At 55.9% G+C, this 25,614-nt stretch overlaps 1 protein-coding gene across 7 annotated transcripts in view; it reads right to left on the minus strand.

Annotated features, from left to right (window-relative positions):
• RPH3AL (rabphilin 3A like (without C2 domains)) overlaps positions 1–25,614 on the minus strand; it is a 135,486-nt gene that overhangs the window by 81,744 nt on the left and 28,128 nt on the right. For 2 of the 7 annotated variants that reach the window (XM_055130328.1, XM_055130323.1), the window contains exons 1-2: positions 15,074–15,160; positions 659–769 (exon numbers count right to left, since the gene is read on the minus strand). In XM_055130328.1, the coding sequence (XP_054986303.1) occupies positions 659–735 (77 nt within the window). In that variant the 5' untranslated portion in view covers positions 736–769; positions 15,074–15,160. Of the gene's footprint in view, positions 1–658; positions 770–8,213; positions 8,371–15,073; positions 15,161–25,614 lie in introns of those variants that run through there. The other 5 variants (XM_055130324.1, XM_055130325.1, XM_055130326.1 and 2 more) reach the window with 4 other exon arrangements.

Genomic DNA, 25,614 nt, shown 5'->3' on the forward strand with positions numbered 1-25,614 from the left:
CAGCCGAGACCAGGGACCACCCCTCCCCCCAAGACGCCCCCGCCACCACACGCACACACTCCCCCTGGGGAGAGGACAAGGAAGGCAGCAGAGGCAGTTGGGAATCCCAGGTCAAACCATGGGGTGGACAGAGACAGCCGGAGTCAAGGGGACCACAGGCTGTGCCCAGGGGGCTGACGGGAAGCAGAGAGGAGCCAGGAGCCAGCAGAGGCCTGGGCACCTCGGGGAGCTGCGCTTCGCCCAGGGGGGAGGGACGGATGCTCTTCCTGCAGCTGCCAGGACTTTGAGCACAGGTCTGTCTGCCTGCGGCAGCTCTGAAGTGGCAGCAGACATCAAAGGCTCCCCTCGGGGCCTGGGACAGGGCGGCAGCTCCGGCTCTTCACAGGGAAGGCAGAGCGCCGGGGCTCCCGGCACCCTGCGGGGCTGGCCGCGGGGGTAAGATGACCGGTGCGTCTGGTCTGCGCCACCACTCACGAGGAGAGAGCCGAGCTTTACTGCCAGCATGCCCCACGTGGAACTAGAGGAAGAAACGGCCCTTGCGTGGTCAGCTCCAGACAGGGCGTGGCCGGGCACTTGCCCCTTGACTGTCCCCTCCAAGGTCCCTGGGAACCTTGCTGGAGACAAGCATGCACGGTGGGGGTGGAGGTGGGGTACTCACTTGGCTCGCAGGGCCAGCTGCCGGTCATTGGGGCAAACCCACTGGTCATTGCCACTGCCGAAGATGGTGTCAGCCATGGCTCAGGGGGCCCAGCCAGGTGGGGAGTCACGTCTGGGGGGAGAGAGGGGGAAAGCGAGAGCACACTGTTGGCTGTGGCGTGGGTGGAACCTGACCCGGTCCAGCCCAGCCCAGCCCTATGAGAGGCCGCCGGCACCTCCACCCTCAGACTCACTCCTCCAGTGCCACTTGGATAAGAGCAGAGGTGTGTGACCGGGTGGCAGGACTGGACGTGACCAGCAGGACATCAAAGGGCTGGTGCCAGCGAGCACCTGAGTGACACACCTCTGCCACGTCCAGAGCAGCTGTGAAGGTACCAGGCCAGCTCGGCCCTGCAGCGCAGGAGGGCCAGGCTAGGAGGGACACACGGCTAGCCGGCCCAGACACGCCCTGCACGAGGGGGACTCTAGCTGATGCCAGGCACGGGAATGTGGCCGAGCCCAACTCCCTAATGGGCTCAGTCGCCCCGGAACGCCTCAGTCACCAGCATGGCAGTGGGGCCCGTCCCCATAGTCGGGACCTGCCCGACTGCAGGGACATTCCCACAGGGACTCCAGTGACCCTGGGGATGCTGCAGGCGCCAGGCCTGCTCTCGACTCCAGGTACTTCCACCTGCGTAGTCTGTCCGGGCTCATTTTCTCTCTGCCACTAAGGATGGGACCCGCTCTTTGACCTCTAATTTAAGGATAGAGCTCATGTACCCCGAAAAGAGACAGAAGAGAGACAGAGGGAGAGAAAGAGAGAGAGAGAGAGAGAGAGAGAGAGAGAGAGAGAGAGAGAGAGAGAGAGGAAGGAGGATACGGGCACATGCGGGGGGAGGAGAGAGACAAGTCCGAGGAGCTCTCAGTCTGAGAGTAGAAATACGAGGTGCTATGCTGGGCTGTCCGCATCCCACGCTCGAGGCCCGTCTACACCAGTGGCTCACACGTAAGATCCCTTTACACTCTTAAAGATCACCGAGGCTGGGGGCCTAGAGAGAGCTCACGGGAGGACACGTTTTGCATGCAGGAAGGCAGGTTTGATCCCTGGCAGGGGATAGTGCTCTGGGGAGCACCAGGAGTGGCCTCCCCCCGCCACACATACGGTACGAAGTACACAGCTGAACCAAGAGTGGCCACCAAACAAGTGCAGTCAGAACACAGTCTGGCATCTCTCCTTTTTTTTTTTTGCTTTTTGGGTCCCACCCAGCAATGCTCAGGACTAACTCTTGGCTCTGCACTCAGGAATCACACCTGGAGGTATTTGGGGAGCCATATGGGATGCCAGGGATTGAACCTGGATCAGCTACATGCATGGCAAACACCCTACGCACTGTACTATCGCTCTGGCCCCTCTGGCATCTCTTGAACTGTTTCACACTACCATAGCACCACTCTAGCACTGTCAATCCATTTTTCATCGATTTGCTCGAGCAGGCACCAGTAACATCTCCATTGTGAGACTTGTTACTGTTTTTGGCATATCGACTATGTCACGGGTGGCTTGCCAGGCTCTGCCATGCAGGTGGGATACTCTCTGTAGCTTGCCAGGCTCTCCAAGAGGGACGAAGGAATCGAACCCGGGTCGGCTGCATGCAAGGTAAACGCCCTACCCGCTGTGCTATCGCTACCATATGACCTAAAAACTACTTCTAGATCAATACCAAGAACCGAAAACATACATCCGCGCAAAACTTAGATAGGATTTTTTACAGCAGCATTATTCTTCACAGCGCCAAAGTGGGAACGCCAAGAATGTCCATCAACTGGTGAGCGAATATGAGGGGAAACTGATTTCAAGGAAAGGAAACACACTCTAACACGGATGAATCATGGGAAGACGCTAATGGTGCCAGCCCCAAGACCACACGGGGGACAGTCCCATTCAGATGAGCTGTCCGGAGAGGAAGAAGAGGAGTGGTCGCCAGGGGCAGGAGGGGCCCGGGCAGAGGACTGGAGAGAGACTGGTACTGGAGTCAGGGTTCCCCGTGGGGGCAATGATGTGAGCGAGGCAAGATTCAGCCCACACAACTGTGTGAGCATACTGAAACCTCAAAATTGTTTGTTAGGTTTTTTTTGGGGGGGATAAGAAGGTTGGGGCCACAACCCAGTGGCTCTGTATTCAGGGACCGCTCCTGGCAGCACTCAGGGGATTATATGCAGAGCTGGGGATTGGAATCAGGGTCAGCTGCATGCAAGGCAAGCCTCTTATCCACTGTATTATCATTTGGGACCTGAAACCACTGACTGGCACCCTGGAAAAGTCTGAGTTTTGTAGTATGTGCACTGCATCTCCTTAGGTGGCTATGGATAATACATTTGGGAAGGGTGGGGGAATGTGACTCAGCAATAGAGCACATAGCTCACACATGTGAGGCTCTGGGTTTTTTTTTTCTTTTTGGGTCACACCCAGCGATGCTCAGGGGTTACTCCTGGCTTTGCACTCAGGAATTACTCCTGGCGGTGCTTGGGGGACCATATGGGATGCCGGGGATCGAACCCGGGTCGGCCGCGTGCAAGGCAAATGCCCTACCCGCTGTGCTATCGCTCCGGCCCCTAAAAGTTTTGGTTTTTTTTTTTTTTGGTTTTTTTTGAGGCTCTGGGTTTGACCCCTGGCACAGCCAACGTACAAAGTAATAAAAGATAAAGCAATAAATAAAATAAATTGCAAAAGGCTGGAGCATTCCAATCATAGCGGCATAGTTATTGATATTAGAAATTGAAATTGAGGAAACAATTTAATTCATTGAAAAGTAACGCAGCCCATTAGATGGTCACATATTTTAGCAAAAAATAACTGCCTTCTCAATATAAAAATCAGACAAATTGTCATTTTACATGCTTATATAATAGCGCTTAATGAAAGACTGCCGGATCTTCTCACTGTCCCTCTTCTGTGGCTTGTGACTTGTTAAAGCGTGTGGATGGGGGCTGGAGCAATAGCACAGCGGGTAGGGCGTTTGCCTTGCACACAGCCAACCCAGGTTGATTCCCAGCATCCCATATGATCCCCTGAGCACCACCAGGAGTAACCTCTGCACTGATGGGTGTGACCCAAAAAGCAAAATAATAATAATAATAATAATGATAATAATAACAATAATAACGTGTGGATGTCTGGACTCTCAGAGAGAGAATGGCGGGGGGACAGGAAGGCCTGTGAGCCTCTGGGTGGTCTCAGCATTCGTCTCTCACACTGCCTCCAATGGCTGAGAGAAGGCAGCGTCCTGAAGATGAATTCCAGTGTGGTCTCTGCAGCCGCATCAATGACCTTTACATTTTTATTTGTCAGAAAATGACACATCGGTCTCATTGTGATGATAAAAATAGTTTTGATCTGTGGCCGGCCCTGAGAGGCGGCAGGGCCCCCTCCAGCCATGCTGTGCTCCGCCCCGGGCCTGCAGGGGGCAGTCTGGGCAGTCACCACCCCAGGGACCGAGCCCAGGACCTTGACCCACTGGGAACATCCAGGCACCTGCTCTGTGGCTGAGCATTGTGGACGGCCCGGGAAGGAGAGCTGGGGACCCCAGGGGCAGCAGGGGATGCCAGGGGCCCTGCAACTGGACAGTCAGTCTGCTCCGAGGGAGCACAACCTGGAGGCCCCGTGCCCGCCCCCCAGGCAGCCCAAGAGCAGCACCCACTGCCAGCCTGCAGTGCCCGCCGGTCTGTTTGCTCCGTCTTGGAAAATTCTGTTATCTTGTGACTAGCACAGTCACACTGCTGTGTGGGTGTGAAAGGCGCTACTCTGCTCCGGCAAACGTTTGAGACACACTGCAACTCTGGAGCCGTTTCTTTCTTACCGTGTTTTTTAAATACCTGGGCGCTCCAGGAAATGAGGGTGAGAGGGGTTGCAGCCACCTGGGATCGCATGCTGCCGCTCCTGCCTCTGCCTGCAGGGGGCGCCACGGCACAGGGCAACTGGGCTCTCTGCAGGCTCCCCATGCCAGCGGTGACCCCAGGGGAGGAGCAAACGTGGGGGTGAGAAGTCTGTCTTCTGCAGAAGCTTCTAGAGGGTGGAGCAGGGCAGGCCGAGAGGCAGAAGCGGGGTCCTGAGCAATCCTGCTCAGACCTGCACTTCCTTTACGGACAGAGCTGCAGAGACACTGGGGGAAAGAAAGCAGTGGACGCAGGAGGGGACAGGCCACCCGTCACTGCCCATGTGAGTCCCTCTCAGGCTCGAGGAAGGCGGCTTCCCCAGGGCCCCTGGGCCCCGGCTCCTCACTCTCCCAGGGAGGCGAGCCATTCAAGTCCCAGGCTGCAGAGGGCTGGTGACAGAGTGGGGTTCCCTGCCCCCCAGGCCTGGGGTCCGGGCACTGGTCAGTGGGTTCTCCGCATAGGGCCGAATGTGGTGGAGTACATCCATAGCTCTGAGGAGGGCCCGGCCCCCGCCCCCTGCTCAGCCGCACCTCAGAAGACCCCAGCACGCCACTTGGAGGAGACCCCTTGGTGCTCTTGTGAAACTGTCTCCACAGGCGCTCAGGGACGAGGACAGTCCCTGAGAGACTGCCTGAGGAAAGACCCTTAGGACGGAGGGTTGAGAGCTCAGGCCAACTGGCGCCGGATAGCACAGCGGGTAGGGCACTTGCCTTGCACTTGACTGACTCGGGTCCGATCCCCAGCACCCCATATGGTCCCCCCCCCCCCCCCGAGCGCCACCAGGAGTAATTCCTGAGTGCATGAGCCTGGAGTAACCCCTGGGCATCACTGATGTGGCCCAAAAACAAAACCAAAAATCACGTTCTTACAGAAAGATCGATTTGTCGCCCAGAAGTCAGACACCCAGCATAGACCACTCTCCCGCACCACCCACCCCTGCGACTCCTGGGGACCCCTCTGGGCACCACCACCACACTCGAAACACACTCCGCTCCCACCTCCAGGACCGACCGACCGGACATCAGGACGCAGGGCCCCCCTGCCCCCCGGGATTCACAGGCAGGTCTTCAGTGGGGCTGGGGCTTCCGCCACACCCGTCGGCTGTTTTCCTCCCACACTGTACTGTCAAACGCCCTCCAATTGTGCTCCAGAATTCTAACATGCCCTGGATGCATTGTGGCTTTCCTGTTTGAGGGCACAGATTGTTCCCAACGTTGTTCACTCCTAAAGCGGATATCCTAGGAGATAAATTTGTGTGTTGTTAAAATGTGCCCAATTCTGATGCTTTCCCAAGGACACCTCCCCCTGAGAGAAGGGGAGTGCATTGTTGGAGGGTTTGCGGTGGGTTTTGCCTGGGTTTGGGGTGTGTGTGTGTGTGTGTGTGTGTGTGTGTGTGTGTGTGTGTATGGGGGAATGGGGGGACAAGGAGCTGTATTCCCCACCCCCGCCAGATGTGGGCCTCCTGCACTTTCACCAGGCACCTCTAATACTGCTCGAGACAGGAAGCTCTACAGGCGGGGGCGGTTGGGACTGCAGGTGAACGCAGATTTTGCATTTCGAGCCTAGGACCCACCAAAGGGAGAGGCCACCTGGCCTTCTCCGGGAAGGCAGCTCTGTCATGCTCTCTCGTCACTCAAGAGGCCTCCCCTGGGCACAGCTCGCACCCTTCACAGACCTAGCACTGAGACTCTGGTACAAGGGGCCCGGCTGCCACCCACCCGCCTCCAGCAGGGCCCCCGCACCCCGGCTCGTGGCAGGTGGGAGTGAGCAGACTCTCCCCCGTGCCAGGGAACAGCACAGATGGGTCCCGGCCCAGGGCGGCTGCTTGACTCCCCACGCCTCCGAACCTGCAAAGGCTCAAGGTGGGCCGGGGGTGGGGGTTGGGGGTCGGTGAGGAGGGGGAGGGGACTAGAGCACTTGCCTCGAAAGCCTCAGGCCGGGAGTTCGATCCCCAGAGCTGCCTGGCTGTGCCACACGCCCTCCTGGCAGCTCCGCTGTCCGGGAGCTGCACCAGGTGGGGGTGAGGCTCACCACTGAAGGGGTACGAGCACTCCCGTGCGTTAGCTCCAGGGCCAGGAAGGGCGGCCTCCTGTCGACCATGCGTGTGAGCCCCTCAGCCAAGGGGGGGTGTCACATGCATACAACACCTGCACGCACTCTCCCCCCACGGGCGGGCGCTGGGGCCAAGTGTGTGACAAAACCACACGGCAGGAGGTGTATGTGACCCCTGGTCATCACCACAACAAAGGAAGGGGGATGATGAGAGTAACGATGATGATCGTAGACCCACGCCAGCCGGCAGCTGTCCCTGGCATGGCCAGATGGAAGAAGATGCCCAGAGCAGACTCAGACTGCCCTCTGAAGAGGACCCACACACAGCCCCGCTGCCAGGCAAGCACAGAGCCCGGGCCCCTGCCGAGCAGGAGAGCTCCATTCTCCTCCTGGGCACCCCCCATCCGCGCCCCCCACCGGGGCCGGCAGCTTCTTGCCTTAGACCCTGGCCGCTTCCGGTCAGGCATTCTCCCATGTGTTCAGCTGCCCAGAGTGAATGGGTGCCTGCCTGGCACAAGTTGGGGAGCCTGAGTCTGGGTCTTCCCCCACAGGGGGAGGAGGGTGGGAAAGAGGCAGGTGGGCTGGGAGGGCTGAGGAAACTGAGGGGTCCAGGAGGGGGCTCTGGGTGCAAAAGGAAACCCGAGTCACCAGCAAGTGCAGGACATCTGCTCCAGGCGTCCACGTGCCAAGACGGGGCACCACAGCATCCTGCCACTCGGGGGCCGTGTCTGAGCTGCAGGGCCAGGGTGGAAGAAGCAGGGGCTGGAGCTGCAGTACAGCAGGTAGGGTGCTTGCCGTGCACACGACCGACCCGGGTTCAATCCCCGGTGCCCCACTGGGTCCCCTGAGCCCTGCCTGGAGTAATCCCTGAGTGCAGAGCCAGCCGTAAGCCCTGAACCCCAGAAAACACCAAAAAGGGAAAAAGAATGGCAGGAGCAGGCAGGGAGTTCCCAAGCAGCTGCCGCAGACCCTTGCTGCAAGCCCCGGGCCAGGGCCAGGACCCGCTTCGCCCTGCCCTGAGAGGCTCGGTCTGATTTCCAAGCGCGGCCGCAGACTAGGAAGGCAGACAGCAGGAAAAGAGGGCGGCAGACAGGAGGTACAAGAGACGGGCGGGAAAGCCCACCCTGCACTGCTCCCCCACCTCCCGCGACATGCAGGGTTGGGGCAGTGGGGCCGTGTGGGGCCTGAACAGACGCTTCACGCTGGTGCCGCACATTGGGCTGGAGCAGCGGCCCCTGTCCCCGCCTCTCAGACCGGAGCCCTTCAACCAGGCCAGCCCTGGGGGTGGGGGGCAGCCCCAACGCCCAGCTGCGCAGGGCCAGGTGGCCGGGCCAGAGAAGTGCAGGAGGCGGAGAGCAGGGGCGAAGCCAGACGAGTACAGGGGCCCGAGCCAGCGCCCAGCGGGTGAGGCATCCATCCGTCTTGCACGCGGCCGACCTGAATTCGATCCCCGGCACTGCAGATGGTTCCCTGAGCCCCACCTGGAGGGACCCCGGAGTGCAGAGCCAGGAGTAAGCCCTGAGCACCGCCAGCTGTGGCCCCCCCAAAGCAAACAAACAGACAAATAAACCCCAACAAAGACAGGAGAGTACCTGCTCCGAGCCAATCCTCCCCGCGGCTCCGACGCCTGCCGCGGCCGAGGGCCTCCAGCCGGTGTTACTATTCCCGGGAGCCCTTAGCAACAGGCCTGACATCTGCTCTGTTACTATGAGACGGGAAACATGATAATAGCGGCAAGATAAGGTGAGCCCAGACACCAACATTTCCTCCACCTGCCACGCAGCGCCGGGGCAAGGAGTGATCCAGGCAGGCGTCTCCCAGCCTGCTGGGGAAGCCCCTCGCCCCCGCCCGCCCCCTCCCCGAGTGTGTGATGTGTGGAGCATCTCACTCCAAACTCCCTTGAGAGCCGCTCCCTTGGGGGGACCTCCTGCCCCTCTTGGCCAGACTCTAGCAAAACATTCCCAGCGGTCACTGGCCTCCTGGGACCCTCTTCGTGTCCCTCACCTGCAGCCAGGGTGGTCCCCCTCAATTCCAGCATCAGACCAGATGGTTCCCTGGTTCACAAACCATCTTCCGTGGCTCCACGCTGCCGAAAGGCAAAGAGCCCACCCATCACCCGGCCCCAACTGTCCCTCCAGCCTCCTCACGGCTCACGCACCCCTCACCCCTCCCTAAACACCCGCTGGTTGCCAGGAGTCTGGATTGGCCTCGTTTCCCAGATTTTGAAGGGGGTGTGCCCTACCCCCACACGGTCCCTGCTGGGCTTCCTCTCTCTCCATCGTCCCCGATCTTAACAACTCCCCTGAGGGGAGGGTCCGCTGACATGATGCCCACACTGGGTGAGTGGCCTGCAGCCCCTCGTGGACCTCCCACTAACCTTCCCATCTTACTGCCCACCTTGGGTACAGCAGGTTCACGGTCTGGGCTGGGCTGGGGGTGGGGGATCCTGCCTCTGGCATTTGTGAAGTAGGACCCTGAGTGGAATTCAGTGTCGGGCCCCACATCCCCTGTCCTGCTTGGACCCGTTTGGCCAAATGGTTCATCAACTTAGCCCAGGACAGCCAGGGTGGGATGGCGGCTCAATGCCACAGTCAAAGTCAAAAGTGGCAAGTGACCTGGAAGAGAGCTGTGATGAGGCAAGGTGTCCGAAGCAGAAGCAAAGGCTGGCACAGGCCATGGGCAATGCCTGACATGATGCCCTCACACAGGGTGAGTGGCCTGCGCCCCCTCGTGGACCTCCCACTAACCTTCACCATCTTACTGCCTACCCGGGGTACAACGGCGTAAGAAGGCAGGAGGGCAGAAGGTCTGGGGCTTACGGACGCCTCATCTGCGGGTGGGCAACTCAGATGCCCCTCGCCGTGCTGTGGCTCTCTCCACAGCGGGCCCTCCCCGCCCTGCTGCCCGTCTGCTCTGTGCCCCAGTGCCCGTTCTGGGGACCATCCCACCGAGTCACGAGCCCAGGCCCTGCCATGGCCAGAGTACAGGTGAGCACCACACTGCAGTGGACTGAGGGCCAGTGGGGCTCCTCTTTGTTCCCAGAAGACCCAACTGGCCCCTGCAGACCACCTGCTGCCCAGGCCAGGCACCCACAGCCCACGAGAGGCCTGAAGGCCCAGTGTGGTGACCTCGTCCACCGTCTCTGTCACAACTGGGTTGAGAAGCTTCCAAAGGAAAATGCAAGGTGGCCGCCGCCACGGCTCCTCTGCCCCGGCCCCCTCTGTCCGGTGTGCACGGCCTCCAGCCCCCAGAGACCTGCACAGGCCGGGTGAGACCACGGCACAGTGAGCAGCTGGTTCGGGCCACCGGGGACCGGCAGGGGCAGAGGCCTGCACGTGGGCAGGACAGAGCCAGGCCCGGTGTCTCCGAAGACCACCCGGAACGGCTGCCTCAGAAGATGGCTCTAGGTGTGGAAACACTTCTGGAGGGGCGAGGGAGCTGGCCCAAAGGGCTGGAGGATGTGCTCGGCCTCCGGGAGGCCCGGGTTGGATGCCAGCACTGTGAGGTCACCTGAGTGCCAGAGTGACCCCCGAGCACTGCGCTGAGAGTAGCCTCTGAGCACCACAGGGTGTGGCCCCTTAACGGATGCAAAACAAAAAAATCCACCTCCCCACAAAAACACAGCTCTGGCCGGGATCTCAGCAGCCGCCACGCCCGCCCCTGCCGTCCCTGCAGCTCCATTCAGAGCCCGAGCCCTCTGCTAGCCTGCTCGCTGCCCAGGCGAGGCTGGCCTCCTGGCCACTGAGTCCCTCCTGGGACCTGGCGGCCACCTTGTCTGCTCTCTGCCAGCTCTGCAGGCCCGCTGCATGCGCCCTGCATCTGCACCCCAAGGCCGAGCCCCTCGCATCCCCCTGCGCATGCGCTTCTGTCTCTGGTCACTGGGTGAGGACGTGCAGGAAGGGAGAGAGCAGCACACTCAGTCTGCGTCCTCAGGGCTCCCGGCGGGGAGGAACTAAAGAACTCCCTCTCAGCACACAACAGACACGATGCTGGAGCCCCTTAGGAGCCGCTAGTTCAGTGGGAGAAGACAACAGTCCAAAGGCTCTGCCTCAGACAGCGGCCGCAGAGATGCCACAGGGGGATTCATGAGCGCCAGGAAATGATGGTGCGGGTAGTCAGGGAAGCACTAGAGAGGATGAGAGCAGAGGTGGGAGACTCTCATCAGAGGAGAAACAACCGGAAAGACAACTCAGCAGAAGCCCTCAACAACAGAGTAACAGGAGCTGAGGGAGGGGCTGGAGCGATAGCACAGCGGGTAGGGCGTTTGCCTTGCACGCGGCCGACCCGGGTTCTAATCCCAGCATCCCGTATGGTCCCCTGAGCACCGCCAGGGGTAATTCCTGAGTGAAGAGCCAGGAGTAACCCCTGTGCATCGCCAGGTGTGACCCAAAAACCAAAAAAAAAAAAAAAAAAAAAGGAGCTGAGGGAAAAGCGGGGAGCTCCAAGCGGAGATAGAGGAGGTCTCTAGAAAATAATGGATAGAGAAGAGTCTACAAGGAAATGAACAGCGTCACAGAGAATGACAGGAACTGCTCAAGAGGAACAATGTATAAATCACTGGAATCTCTGAGGAACATGGCGGTGATTTCAACAAAGAACTACTTGCCAAAGAAATCATTGATAAGAATTTCTCAGAAGGAGGGGCAGACAGTACAGTGGGTAGGGAGCAGGTCTGGGTTCAATCCGTGGCACCCGATAAGGTCCCGAGTCCCACCAGGAGTGATCCCTGAGCACAGAGCCAGGAGAAAGCCCTGAGCACATCCAGGTATGGCAAAGACAAATAAAGACTAAATAAAACCACGCACTGTAATGAGAATGACAAAAGCCAAAGACAGAGATAGACTATGAAAGCAGCAAGATCAAAGAAGGAACTTATATTCAAAAGAACTCCCATCAAGATTCACAGATCTGGGGTTGGAGCAATAGCACAGCGGGGAGGGCGTTTGCCTTGCACATGGCCGACCCAGGTTCGATTCCCAGCATCCCATATGGTCCCTGAGCACCACCAGGGGTAATTCCTGAGTGCAAAGCCAGGAGTAGCCCCTGCGCATCGCCAGGTGTGACCCAAAAAGAAAAAAAAATTCACAGATTTATCAAATGAAACTCAACAGGACGGAAAAGAAGGGAGCGATATAGAAAAATTAAATAAGCAAAACTCAACAGAATGAGCTTTTCACCAAGGAATACATGATTCAGCTAGATTATTGTACATATTTAAAGAAATGATATTTCATTGGGCAAGCAACAGTTTAAGCAGTTCGCAGTCTATTTTTTTTTCTTTTTTGGGTCTCACCTGGTGATGCTCAGGGGTTATTCCTGGCTTTGCACTCAGGAATCACTCCTGGCAGTGCTCAGGGGACCATATGGGATGCTGGGAATCGAACCTGGGTCGGCTGCATGCAAGGCAAATGCTCTACCTGCTGTGCTATCGCTCCAGCCCCAGTTCGAAGTCTTGAAATCCGTTTTGCAGGGAACCCTAAGGGAGATTCTTTAAAAAACAAGACAAATTTCTCAACACTTTGCCACTGAGTACAGAGTTCACTCATGGTTGCCCTTGCAAGATTAAATACTGTCCATTATTCCTAGCTTGCTAAGACTTATACATTTAATAAATAATGAATTAGGTTTCATTTACTTTGAATGTTCTTTCTATGTCTCTTCAGGTGATTTTTTTTAACATCTAGCCTTTTACTTATTGATGCAGACACTTAAGCATCATCTATAATATATATTCTAACATAAAATCAACAATACCTTTTAGTGATAAAATGTACTTTTATATTTTATAGGCCTATTCAGATCCTCCTTTAAATGTTTTAAATTCTCCTCACTTTTGCTAATTGTGTATTTGTAGGATTTATCTACTTCATGTAAATTTAAAAATGTATTAGCGTAGAATTATTCATACAATGAATTTTTTAACTTGTATATCTATAAAAAATGATACAGCTTCTGGAAAAAGATATCAACTGATATTTGATTTACAATTCTGTAGAATTTCAGAAGTTTAGTTGTCATCGCCCCCACAATCAAAAACAACAAAGAGCTCTCTCATATGTCATGAAACATAGTAAAGGAACAACAAACACCCAAGGCATGGGAACTAAAGACTTCATCCACAGAACTGAGCTTATGTGGCTGGGGGGCTAAGGGGGGCATATCCCTGGGTCCCTGGTGGGTACTCACTCTGGTGTTGGAATGCTGTAGGCAGGAAACTACCACAAACAGTACTGCAAATCACAGTATCTCAATAAAAAACAGGAGACAACCAAAGCCTACAAAAACACATTCTCGGTCTTGGATACTTAGAATCGAGACGTCAGCAGGGACAGTTCTCGCCGAAGGCTCTAGGGACACTCTGCCGCATGGCCCCCTCACCCTGGAGTCCACTTCCATCAGCAGCGTCCTCGGCTGACGGTCACCAGCCCACACCTCCCTGGGCTGTCTTCCCTGTCTGCTCTCCTGAGGCCACCTCTGAGAGCACCACACTGAAGGTGGCTGCAGGTGGCTCCACTATGTCCCCTTGCAATGCACTTCTCTCCAGATAAGACCATGCTCTGAGGCTCAGCTGGACCTCAGTGCACCATTCTGAGGGACGCGGTCACTACACAACACCCGGGGGACACAGCCCCCAGCAGGGTGGAGACAGCAGAGTGGGAGCCTCACTCAGATGTATGTGCTGAGTTTCTGGGGTGCTAGGACCAGGAGACACATCAGAGGCGCAAAGCAGTCATGGTGGAGGCTAAGGGAAGGCACAGGAAAACCGTCTTCCTTAGTCACGGCTTGTCCTGGGAGCTCTTCATGAGGTGGGAGGACACGAACTTGGGTGGGAACAGACTGCACCTTTTTCCCCAGGAACACCCACAGAAATGCAGATTTCCTTTCTGTGTGAGTACCCGGGACACAGCAAGGTCAGACTATCAGTACCCGGGCCTCGGGCATCAACAGACTCATGGCGAGTTGCAGAAACCCCCAAAATATTGTGCAGGCTCATCACTGATTTTAAATCCCATCACTTGGGAGCAAGACATAGTCCAGGGTTATGGCAGGTGGCTTACATGCAGCTGGCCCCGCTCGGTCCCTGACACCACCTGGTCCCTTGAACCAGGTCCTGGAGGTTCCCAGCCGGCTGCAGTGACCTGCGAATCCCAGCACCTCAGGGTCTGAGGGCACCGCACCATCGGCCAACACGGGCTGGCCGAGAACCAGAGTGAGACCTTGGTTCTCCCGGGCACCACTTGGGAGAAGGCCCCCAGCCTGCCCACCACCCGGCCAGTCACTCCAGTTATTAGGCACAGTACAAGACCGCTGTACTTAGTGGTGAAAAAAAGCACAGACTTCTACATCAAAAGCTTGTTTTGGGGGTGGGGAATGTAGCTCAGTAACAGAGTATCATCTTACACATGTGAGGCCATGCTCACTCCTTGGCACCAAACACACACATACACACACACAGACATACACACACTCTCTCTCATTCACACACTCATATACACACACACACACACTCTCACACACAATACACAATTATATTCACACACACACACTCTCATTCACACACTCATACACACCCTCACTCACACACTCACACATACACAATTATACTCACACACACATACTTACACACACTCTCATTCACACTCATATACACCCTCACTCACACACTCTCACACACTCACACATACACAATTATACTCACACACACACTCATACACACCCTCACTCACACATACTCTCACACACTCACACATACACAATTATATTCACACTCACACACTCTCATTCACACACACTCATACCCTCACTCACACACACACTCTCACACACTCACACACTCTCACATACACAATTATACACACACTCACTTTCACATACACAATTATACACATACTCTCACACACAATCATATACACACTCTGACATACACAACCATACACACACACTCTCTCTCTCTCTCTCTCTCTCTCTCTCTCTCTCTCTCTCTCACACACACACACACACACACACACACACACACACACAGAGCTTTTGTTTTCCAGAGACTCTGGTAACTCAGCGTAACAGGTTTCCTCTGAACCCTGGAGGTGGGTTGTTCTGAGAAAGGGCCGTGGGCCTCAGCAGACTCTCAGAACAGAGACTGATGGCACAAACAGCACAGCGAAGGGGCCGGGGTTCGGGCCCAGGTTAGCAGGTGAGGAGTCCAGGCCGCGGGTGGCAGGTGTGGCCCGGCCGCACCCCGAGGCGGAGGCCATCTGTCTGTCTTCTCGGCAGACACACGTGGCTGCCTCCATGCCTGCGAGCTGTGTGTCGGGAAAGCGCCAAACTAAATTTGTGCAGAGGAAATTGGATCTCCTCACACGGGGGAGAGGCTTGTTGCAGGAGCCCAGGAGAAAGCACCCCAGCAAGCTAGGAAGCTTCTGGAAGGAGGACAGGTTCCCCCCCCCCAGCTCACCTGCATGGTGAAGTCCAGTCCCGGGGCTGTGGGCAGGGCCCCACACTCCAGCTCTCAGGCCGCTCCTCTGCCCTGCCCAGTCCCTCTCCCATCCCTCTTCCGTCCTCTTCATCCAGTGGGGCGGGGACTCGGGTGCTGGTTGTTTGCCCACAGGCAGTGGCCCGGGCCAGCCCCAGCTGACCGAGTTGCTATCTGCGGCCCAGCTGTCCCCTCTCATTCATGGAAACACAAACAGACGTTCCTCTGTTCCCACTCCAAGGTTAGGCCGTGCACGGCCTGGCGCCAGCTGCCAGCTCCTCTGCACAGTTCCCCACACACACACACCCCTGCCTGGCAGAAGCTCGGGGTGCCCATCACCAAGGACCACAGAGAAGACTGCCAAAGCCCCAGGTGACGGTGGGGCGCGGCCCCCTGCTGAGGGAGGGGACCAACCCTGAGCACTCGGTGCAGGGCAGAGAGAGTGAGGCACCGCAGGCCCTGATTCTGCACTGGCTGCTGAGGTCTCCAGGGCGAGCTCCATCGAAATATGCGCCTCGTGCGCCGAGCTACTGAACTGGGGGAGAAATAGTGGCCAGCTGGGTGCTTTACAGGGTGCTGCCCACCTGCGGGTGCTGCCAACATTCACCCCAGTCTCAGGGAGCCGGCACAATCGCTGTCGCTTCCCAAGAGGGGCCCCAGGGGCAACACAGAAAGGGGTTTGTGCAGGCTCCACCCAGCTCGGGGCAAGCCAGTTCACAGAAGCTGAGCGGGGCAGGAACTGGCTCAGGGCCCCCAGGTCTGCAGGGCCTGAGGGACTGGCACAGGGAGCGACACTGCTGTCCTGACCCGCCCACCCCACCGGTGGACGGGTTCTGTTTAGACACCTCTGAATCATGCCCCATGGTCCCACAGGGGTCCCAGACATTCCTGGGTCCCCCTGTACCTGGGAACTGTCTCCAAACAGAAACACCAGGCAGCAACCTCACGTCCAGGCCCTGCCTCCCCAGAGCCTCCCAGCTCCACACTCTCTGCCCCAGCCCAAAGCAACCGCCTGTCCTCGGGGTCTTCACAAGGGCGCCTTCTCACTGTGACCTTTCTCCTGCTTTCTTGCACTAAGCAAGACAGAACTGAGGTCAAGGTCAGACTGCACTCAGACACACCTCGGACGGAGCCAAGAGCAGAAGCCAGCCCAGGCCTCTGACCCGCAGAACTGGAGAGAAGCGACCTTCTAATCACCACGACCACGATAAGAGATAGGCACACGCAAATGAATGAACCGGTCCACAATTATAAAATATATATATATATATATATATAGATAGATAGATAGATAGATAGATAGGGGCTGGCGCAATAGCACAGCGGGTAGGGCCTTTGCCTTGCACGTGGCCAACCCGGGTTCGATTCCTGGCGTCCCATGTGGTCCCCTGAGCACCGCCAGTAGCAACTCCTGAGTGCAGAGCCAGGAATAACCCCTGTGCATCGCCGGGTGTGACCCAAAAAGCAAAAAAATAATAAAATAAAATAAAATAAAAAACAAGTGCAGCATTGATCAAGAACCCTAGCAAGGGCAACAGCTAAAACTATAAACCTCTTCACAGAAAATATATAAGGGAGCATCTTCTTGAACTCCAATGTGGCAGTCGGTTTCTGAGCTGTAACACCAAAAGCTAAAAGCAATGAAAGAAAACTTAGATAAGGCAGACTTCATCAATACTAAAAACTGCACCAAAGGACCCTCTCAAGAAGGTGAGGAGACAATCCACAGAATGAAACCAGCATACATCATATACCTAACCACAATCCAGGAGCTAGAACACATTAAGAACTCTCACAAATCAACATTAAACAGGGGCTGGAGCGATAGTACAGCAAGCAGGGCATATGCCTTGCACACAACCGATCCAGGTTCAGTCCCCGGCATCCCATATGGTCCCCCTAGTAGTGCCAGGAGTGATTCCTGAGGGCAGAGCCAGGACTAACTCCTGAGCATCGCTGTTGTGACCCAAAAAGAAAAAAAAAATCAACATTAAATGGGGGAACTGGGCCGGGGAGATGGCCCCATGATATCTGCCTTGTTTCAACCCCCAGCCCCAATGGGCCTCTGAGCACCTTGAAAAACAACCCCCCCCCCCCGGGCCGGAGTGATAGCACAGTGGGTAGGGCGTTTGCCTTGCATGCGGCCGACCCGGGTTCGATCCCCGGCATCCCATATGGTCCCCCAAGCACCGCCAGGAGTAATTCCTGAGTGTAAAGCCAGGAGTAACCCCTGAGCATCGCTGGGTGTGACCCAAAAAGCAAAAAAAAAAAAAAAAAGAAAAACAACCCCCACCCTCCCACCCCCAAGCACAGAGTAGCCACCAACAATAGCAATGAAAAAAATGGGGGCTAGAGAGAGTACAGGGGGTAAAGCACTTGCCTTGCACCCGGGTTCAATCCCCGGCACTCCATATGGTCCCCTGAGCACCCCCAGGAGTGATCCCTGAGCACAGAGCCAGAAACAGTCCCGAGCTCTCCTGGGGGTGGCTCAGTATCACCCCCTCAAAACAAACCAAAGACTGGGCAGAGACTGGAACAGACATTTCTCCAAGGGAGACACAGGCACGTCCAAAAGCAGGAGAAAAGAAGTACAGGATCATCAGCCATCAGAGCGACCCAAATAACAACAGCCACGTGCAAGCGCCGCGCAATGGGACCCCACCCCCCCAGCAGTGGGATCCCCACCCCAGCAGCCCCTGGTAAGTACGACAAGCAGAATGTGTGTGAGTGACCCCGTGGGTGCCCAGGCCAGCACCACACGTACAGGAGAGCCCAGGGCACGGCCCAGCCAGCCAGCGCCTGTGTGGCCCCCAGTCCTGCAATGACAGTTGACAGGGAAGGGGAGGGGACTCTCTGATTGCCCTCTCAGGCTGCCCCTCCACATCCCAACAAGCTCTGGAGAGCATGGGGAGCCAGGGCCCCCGAGAGTGCGGGTGTGAGCGGGCACTGTGGAAACCAGTTAGGCGGACCCCTAAGAAGTAGAACGCTTTTGGGTAAGGCGCTTGCCGTGCACGCAGTCAACCCAAGTTCCATCCCCAGCACCCCATGTGGTCCCCCAAGTCCTGCCAGGAGTGATCCCTGAGCACAGAGCCAGGAGTCAGCCCGGAGCACCACTGGGCATGGCCCAAATACAAACAAGCAAACAAGAGTCAAACACCGGGCTACCTATGGCTCAACTGTTCCACTCCTAGGTACGTGCCCTAAAGAACTAAGAACGGGGTCAGAGCAAAGCCGTGCTCACTGCGGCATCATTCACAACACCCCTGCGTGGAAACAACCTGGCATGCCTGTCCACTGAGGAATGCATCCACACGGTTTTGTGTGAACATACGCTGGAATACGCCACAGAGAAAGGAACAAGACAGTTTTTGCATGCTGCAAAATAACAGGTGAACCTCGAAAGCAGTGTGAGAAGTCCAGGCCCTGGGGCTGGGCGAGCGGATAAAGAAACTAGTATCTCCACACACAGTGGAGCACCACTCAGCGAGGAAAGGAGGAATCCTCCCTTTTGCCACGCCAGGATGGAGCTGGGGGGAGCCGTGTTACGGGCCAGGAGTCAGGGGGAGAAAGAACCAGATCGCCTCCCTCCTCTGGGCTACTGAGCGACAGAGCAAGGGCATGGCAGTGCCCAGAGACAACCATCCTCAGGCCTGAATCCTGAACTGTGGTTTCCAAAAGCGGGGCAGGACGGCGAGGAACAGGCGGACTAGATATGACGCCAGGGCTGGGGAGAGGCCTGGGGCGCTCAAGGGCTGGGGAGGGGCTGCAACTCTATACACGGTGGGCATGGATGCAAATACCACAGTAACCATATCGCCTCAACAACAGTGCTAAAAACGACAACAACAGGGGGCTAGAGCGACAGCACAGCGGGTAGGGTGCTTGCCTTGCATGCAGCTGACCCGGGTTCGATTCCCAGCATCCCATAGGATCCCCTGAGCACTGCCAGGAGTAATTCCTGAGTGCAGAGCCAGGAGTAACCCCGTGCATTGCCGGGTGTGACCCCAAAAAAAGCGAAAAAAAAAAAACCAACAACAACCAAAAACCCCAACGTGTCCTGAAAGACAGACCAACAAAGTCGGGCACCGAGACACACAGGCACAGCCCTGCACTGAGATAAGCCCCCTGGGGCCCTGGGGCTCCCTCAGGAGGGGCGCAGGTCTCTTTCGGAGGCGCTGAGACAGCTCCGGGGCTGCGGGACAGTGCTCCTGTCCGGGAATACCCGGCACACGGCGGGCTGGTACCCTCTAAACGGGTGCCCTGTGCAGAGTCTGGATTCCATCTCACAACACCGATTTCTAAACATCCTGGGCGTGATGAGTGTGAGCCCGGGCCTGGACAGGGGAGGGACAGTTGGGGGGGGCAGGGGTGCTCGGTGAGCCTGGGGCTGAGCAGGGCAGGGACAGTGCTGGGGGGGGGGGGTGGCGAGGTGAATCACTGGCCTCTTACATTAACCACCTGAGTGTCTGGGGACAGATTACTGCAAATTCACCTCAATGAAAAACACCAGATGGTGCACTGGTGAAAACAAGGTGGGGGCGGAAGGAAGGAGGTGGGAGAGAGAGAGAGGGAGAGAGAGAGAGAGAGAGAGAGAGAGAGAGAGAGAGAGAGAGAGAGAGAGAGAGAGAGAGAGTAGGAGAAAGGGAGAGAGAGAGAGAGAGTAAGATCAAATGCTAAGAATGACCACATGAAGGTACAGGTGAAAATGTTCATGACAATTCTGTTGTTGTTGTTCTGGGGTCACACCTGGTAGTGTTCAAGGGTGACTCTGCACTCGTGTCACTGCTGCCAGTGCTCAGGGGACCATATGGGGTGCCGGGGATCAAACCCTTCATGCCAGGCAAGTGCCCTGCCCACTGTACTATGGCTCTGGGGCCCCCCGTGACACCAAGGTCTGGAGGAAGAGCGGGAGGGCTGACGGTGCTTTGCAAGTGTCTGGTCATGAGTTCAAATCCCCGGTGCCAACCCCAAGCCAGACGCTGGCAGCTCTGCTGATGGCGCCCGGCTGTGACCCCAGCACTAGAACTGATTCCCAGCTGTGCCGCAAAATAAGGGTGTGACCCGGGTGACCAACACAACTGGAATCTGTGTGCGTGCACAGGCTGTAAGTGCCAGCCCTGGAGAGCCCGTGTGTGAGGGCCCCCTTGGCCCCTGGCGGACACCATGAGTGTACCTAGTGTGCCTCAAGCAAACACACACGCTCCAGGGTCCGAGTACAAGCCCATGACACAGAGTGCAAAGCTCAGTGAGCCACGCGGGCACGCGCTGAGCATGTGAGTACCACAGCCGGGCGTGTGTGCAGCACCTGGCCACCGCAATGATGGCGTGGACAGCGAAGGGAAGGGGCAGAGGGGAGCGGACACTGAACACCCACCAGAGAGACGCTGTGCAGAGGACGCGGCCTCTGTCATCGCAACATCATCAACCAAAAAGGGAAGGTGGGCAAGGTGAGAAGGGAAGCAAAAACCCCACTGGCCTCTCAATGGCTAATACTGGAACCACTACAGCAATGAAGTTTTTTTGGGGGGATGGGGGGCCACACCCAGCAATGCTCAGGGGTTACTCCTGGCTCTGCACTCAGGAATCACTCCAGCTGTGCTTGGAGGACCATATGGGATGCCGGGAATGGAGCCCGGGTCAGCTGTCCTACCCACTATACGATCACTCTGAGCCCTCAGCAATGGAATTTAATAACAACAGTTTCAGATTATCATCCAGAGCATCAGTGAAATAAATGGTTCTAGGTGGTTTCATCACTATCAGTTTTTGCCTTCTAAGTATTGGCCTGAAGGTAATCTTGCCATAAAAACAAACAAACAAAAAGAATAAAAGAGGGACACCAAAGAGACCATCCCCCAACATGAAAAATAACGAGATGTGGGGGCTGGAGCAATAGCACAGCAGGTAGGGCATTTGCCTTGCACACAGCTGACCAGGGTTCGATTCCCAGCAACCCATAGGGTCCCCCCAAGCACCGTCAGGAGTAATTGCTGAGTACAGAGCCAGGAGTAACCCCTGAGCATTGCTGGGTGTGACCCAAAAAGCAAAATAAGTAAATAAATAAATAAAATAACAAGAGGCTGAACATTGAATATAGCATGGATATTCAAAACGTCTCACTACAGATTTACTTGTGTAGACTCAGGGCCTGTGGGTGTAGATTCTGCCCAGGAACTGGCTTTCTCTTGGAGACCGTACTAAGGCTCATTCAGTCTTCTTCTTTTTTTTTTTCTTTTTTGGTCACATCCGGAGATGCACAGGGGCTACTCCTGGCTCATGCACTCAGGAATTACTCCTGGTGGTGCTCGGGAGACCATGTGGGATGCTGGGAACCGAACCCGGGTTGGTGGCATGCAAGGCAAACGCCCTACCTGCTATGTTATCGCTCCAGCCCCACACTCAGTCTTACACTTGAAAAAAAAATTGGGGGTTGGAGGGGTTGGAGCCATACCCAGCAGTGCTCAGCACTTACTCCTGGCCCCTGCACTCAGGAATTACTGCTGGTGGTGCTTTGGGGACCATGTGTGGTGACAGGGAAAGAACCTGGGTTGGCCATGCGCAGGCAATCTCTCTAGTCCCTGAAAAAAAGATTTTTCTCATGATCCAACTTACTGGAAGTGTGAAATGAGAGAGTGTAAAGACACACAGCATAAGCACTCTACTAGAAATGGCAATGCACCCGTTTGCAGAGTCGACTTCTTGTTTCAGTGGAGACCCAAAACCAAACTGACAACCAGCTTCAGTCTACTAGCTAAGTCAGCCCAAGGCAGCTCGTGGATTGATTCATCAATAGAGGAATAAAACCAAGCTGTCAGCCAGTAGGTTTTTCTTCTCTTTCTCTCTCTTAGGAAGAAACTGTCTCAGGGCAGTAGACAAAACTGTATTTATGTGGCGAAAATGTCTGTACTTGCGGCAAAACTACCAGACACAGAAATAAATGTCTCTGCATCTCTATGAGATAAATAGCTGAGCAAAGAGAAAATGGGGAGAGGTGACCACAGCCTCTTACAGATGCGTTTCCGTGAATAAAGGAGGATGAGAAAGGAAGCAGAAGCATCACAAAACACAAGCCCAGGGCTGAAGCGATAGCACAGTGGGTAGGATGTTTGCCTTGCACACGGCCAACCCGGGTTCAATTCCCAGCATCCCATATGGTCCCCTGAGCACCACCAGGAGTAATTCCTGAGTGCAGAGCCAGGAGTAACCCCTGTGCATTGCCAGGTGTGACCCAAAAAGAAAAAAAAAAAAGCAAAACCAAAACACCAGCCCAGGATCACTGTCAGGGCAGGACCGTGGATGGAGGCCAAGAGAGCAGGCAAGAGCGTGAGTGATGGACACTTACGGACACAGAGCAAGTGTTGCTCCCAGCGAACTGACCAGTGGGGAGAAGCTGCCTTCTGCAAGGGGTTGAGGCTGAGATCAGCGGCAGGACAGGAGGTGGGGCGATCACAAACTCTTCAGCCTGGGGCAGGATGCCCGAGAGGGAAGCTCACTCAATGGCCTGTGGTCCAGAAGGCCTAGCTCTCCACCATCAGGAGGAAACTCTGGACAAGCCTCTGTCAAGTCGCTGCCCCATGCTCAGGAGAATTAGTGAGGGGCGGCAGGGGGCGGGGGTTTCGGGGCGAGGCTGTGCACCGGACAGCAGGCTGCAGGCTGTTGGGGTAGGGAGGAACACTTACTAATGTTCTGTTTGGGGCCACACCTGGTGGTACCCAGGGTAACTCCTGACAGTGCTCAAGGGTCACTCTGAGTCATTCAAAATGATTTTAAAACTTAAAAGCCACCACCTTGTTTTAAAGGTTTCTTTAAATCATCCAGTCAGAGAGAAAGAAAGAGAGAGAGAGAGAGAGAGAGAGAGAGAGAGAGAGAGAGAGAGAGTCGCTGTGATGAGTGCTACACAAGCCCAGCTGTGGCACTTACATGTTTAGCGGGAGCTTTACACCAGGATGCAGCAGTGTGCTCAAGGGGTGTGTGTGTGTGTGTGTGTGTGTGTGTGAGAGAGAGAGAGAGAGAGAGAGAGAGAGAGAGAGAGAGAGAGAGGTGGGGGAGGGGAGGGGTGGTAAGTTTCTTGGGCTGGTGCCTTCCTTATACAAAGGCAACAGCTAGGACCCACCTGTCCACCTGGGAAAGGTGAGGGGGATTCAAATGTGACTGTACCCCCTGACACCATCTCGGGATCTGGATTGAAAGGAGAAGGAATTAGCAGAGGAAGGAGTAGTTCACTGTTCACTGTCTGCTCGGGTCTTTGCTTAATCCTGCCACAAAAAAAAAAGGGTTCCAGAACAGGAAAAGGACAAAACGGAGAATTTCACAAATGGGGCCTTCATGGTGTCAAGCAATCAACATTAATTTCTTTTGTACTTTCACCCTTGTCTCCCCTAAGATGACTTGAGTTCAGTACCGGGTGTTTTGGGGGGACCCTCCCCGCCCCAAACAGGGCTCAGAAACCACAGGGCCCTCCCTGAGAAACTTGCCTGATGACACGCATGTCCATCCAAGGTGCTGTGCTACTGTTCAAGCCCAGCTCGGGGGTGGGGGGCCCCAGGACCACCCCCAGCAGTACTCAGAGGCTCATGAGGTGCCAGGAAGCAAACGGGCCTTGTGGATGCAAGGCCTGTGCCCCTGACTCCAGAGCTCTCCCGCCGGCATCTGGGGGGGGGGGGGTACTTCTAACCGAGTAACTCCACAACCTATTATGGGCCTGTCTTAAGGAGTTTGGTTTGAACGGTGAGGGGCATCCACGACACTTTCCTGCCACCATCATCTGGGTTCCTGTGGGCCCCGTGTCCGGGATGCAGGTCTTCTACTGACTAACAGGGGGCGGCAGCCACGTGCTCGCCGACCCTCCAGCCAGAGACAGAGCTGACTGCCGCCCTGCCTTCTGGAGACGGGAAGCACGCGTGTAGTAACAAGTTAATAATAGAAGCGAAGAAGTGCGTATGTAGGTGTTCACTGCAATTCTTTCAGCTTTGCTTTATATTTAAAGTTTTCCATAATAAATGATTGCACAAAGAGATGACAGAACAAATGGGTATTTTGGGCCTTCAAACTGTTAGCCCAGATTCACAGCCTCGGTGGGAGAGACCGGCAATGAGGCGGGGAGCCCGCACTGCGGAGAAGCCCGCCCGAGCCTGTTCCTCCTCCCCGGGGCTTCCTGAGGCAGGAAGAGCTGCGGCTGCCCCACACAGCAGAGGCCTCCACCCTAGCGCCTTCCGCTCCCTGGCTCCAGCCAGGCCGGACAGCGGGCAGCGGCTTGTTCTCATGAGCCGCAGATCAATCTGTAGTGGACCGTCAGGCTGAGCACGGAGGCCCCTGCCCACTTACAACAACCTGATAAGGGGCAAAGTGGTGCGGGCACGGGGATGTACCTTTTTTTTTTTTTTTTTTTTTTGCTTTTTGGGTCACACCTGGCTATGCACAGGGGTTACTCCTGGCTCTGCACTCAGGAATTACTCCTGGCAGTGCTCAGGGGACCATATGGGATGCTGGGATTTGAACCCGGGTCGGCCGCGTGCAAGGCAAACGCCCTACCCGCTATGCTATCACTCCAGCCCCGGGATGTACCTTTTGGCTCTGTGAGTTCACCCGGAGACCCTGAATGGCTTCCTTTGTTTCCCTGGGACTAAACTACCTCACCTGTGAAATGTGGAGCTGACTCCTGGATCTGCTGAGGAAAAGTAATTGGGCCAGTAATTCTCAGTCAGGGGAACAGTTGAGTAGGGGACCTTTGGCAGTGTCTGGAGACATGTGGGTGGGGGGGTGCCACTGGCTCTCACCCAGAGGGTCCAGAGCACGAAGCAACTCAATGTCCTCCAAGAGCCAGGATAGCCCCTACACACAAAATTACCCAATCAAGGAAACTAGTTTCCTGGTCAAGTCTTGAAGAGTCAACTGTGACACGAGTGAAGTGGCCGCTGCAGGAAGAGAAGAGCACCAGGCGGTGTTGAACCTCAAAGGCAAACATGAGCTTTGCAGGGGGCAAGGCCTGGACACTGGGTGTCTATAAGTGGACACTTCATTTGAAGTAGAGTTGAATTTTTATTTTTATTTGCTTTCTTTTGGGTGACACACTTGTTTGAAGAACTGAAGTAACTAAGGCAGGGGCTTGGGAGACAGGAAAGTGGAGGGCAGTGGGGGGCCTCGGGGAAAGGTTAGAGCAGCCGATGACACCAGCCTCCATCCTGACTGAACAGTGAATGTGTGTGACTGTCCTAACCGTGCTGCACGTGTTGATTCGTTTTGCTCTCTCAGAGACTGGAGGTGTGCGTCAGTTCACCCTAGAATATGTCTCTTCCTCCCCATCAGACCTGTTGCAGGCCTGGCGGCGTCTGCCTGTGACTGGTCACCACTGCTTATGGAAGGGGCCTTCCAGGACAGCTGTTTCTGCACCAGCCCACTGTAAGTGTAAGCCACCGTGAACCTTCCATCTAAAAGGTGCTCCCGGGCAAGGCCCAGCAGGGGCCATCAGGAGGGGAGCTAAAGCATCATCTGCTGGGAAAAGAAGCCAGGCCACACCCACGGGG

The sequence above is a fragment of the Sorex araneus genome, chromosome 3, assembly GCF_027595985.1.
Source record: "Sorex araneus isolate mSorAra2 chromosome 3, mSorAra2.pri, whole genome shotgun sequence".
NCBI lineage: Eukaryota > Metazoa > Chordata > Mammalia > Eulipotyphla > Soricidae > Sorex > Sorex araneus.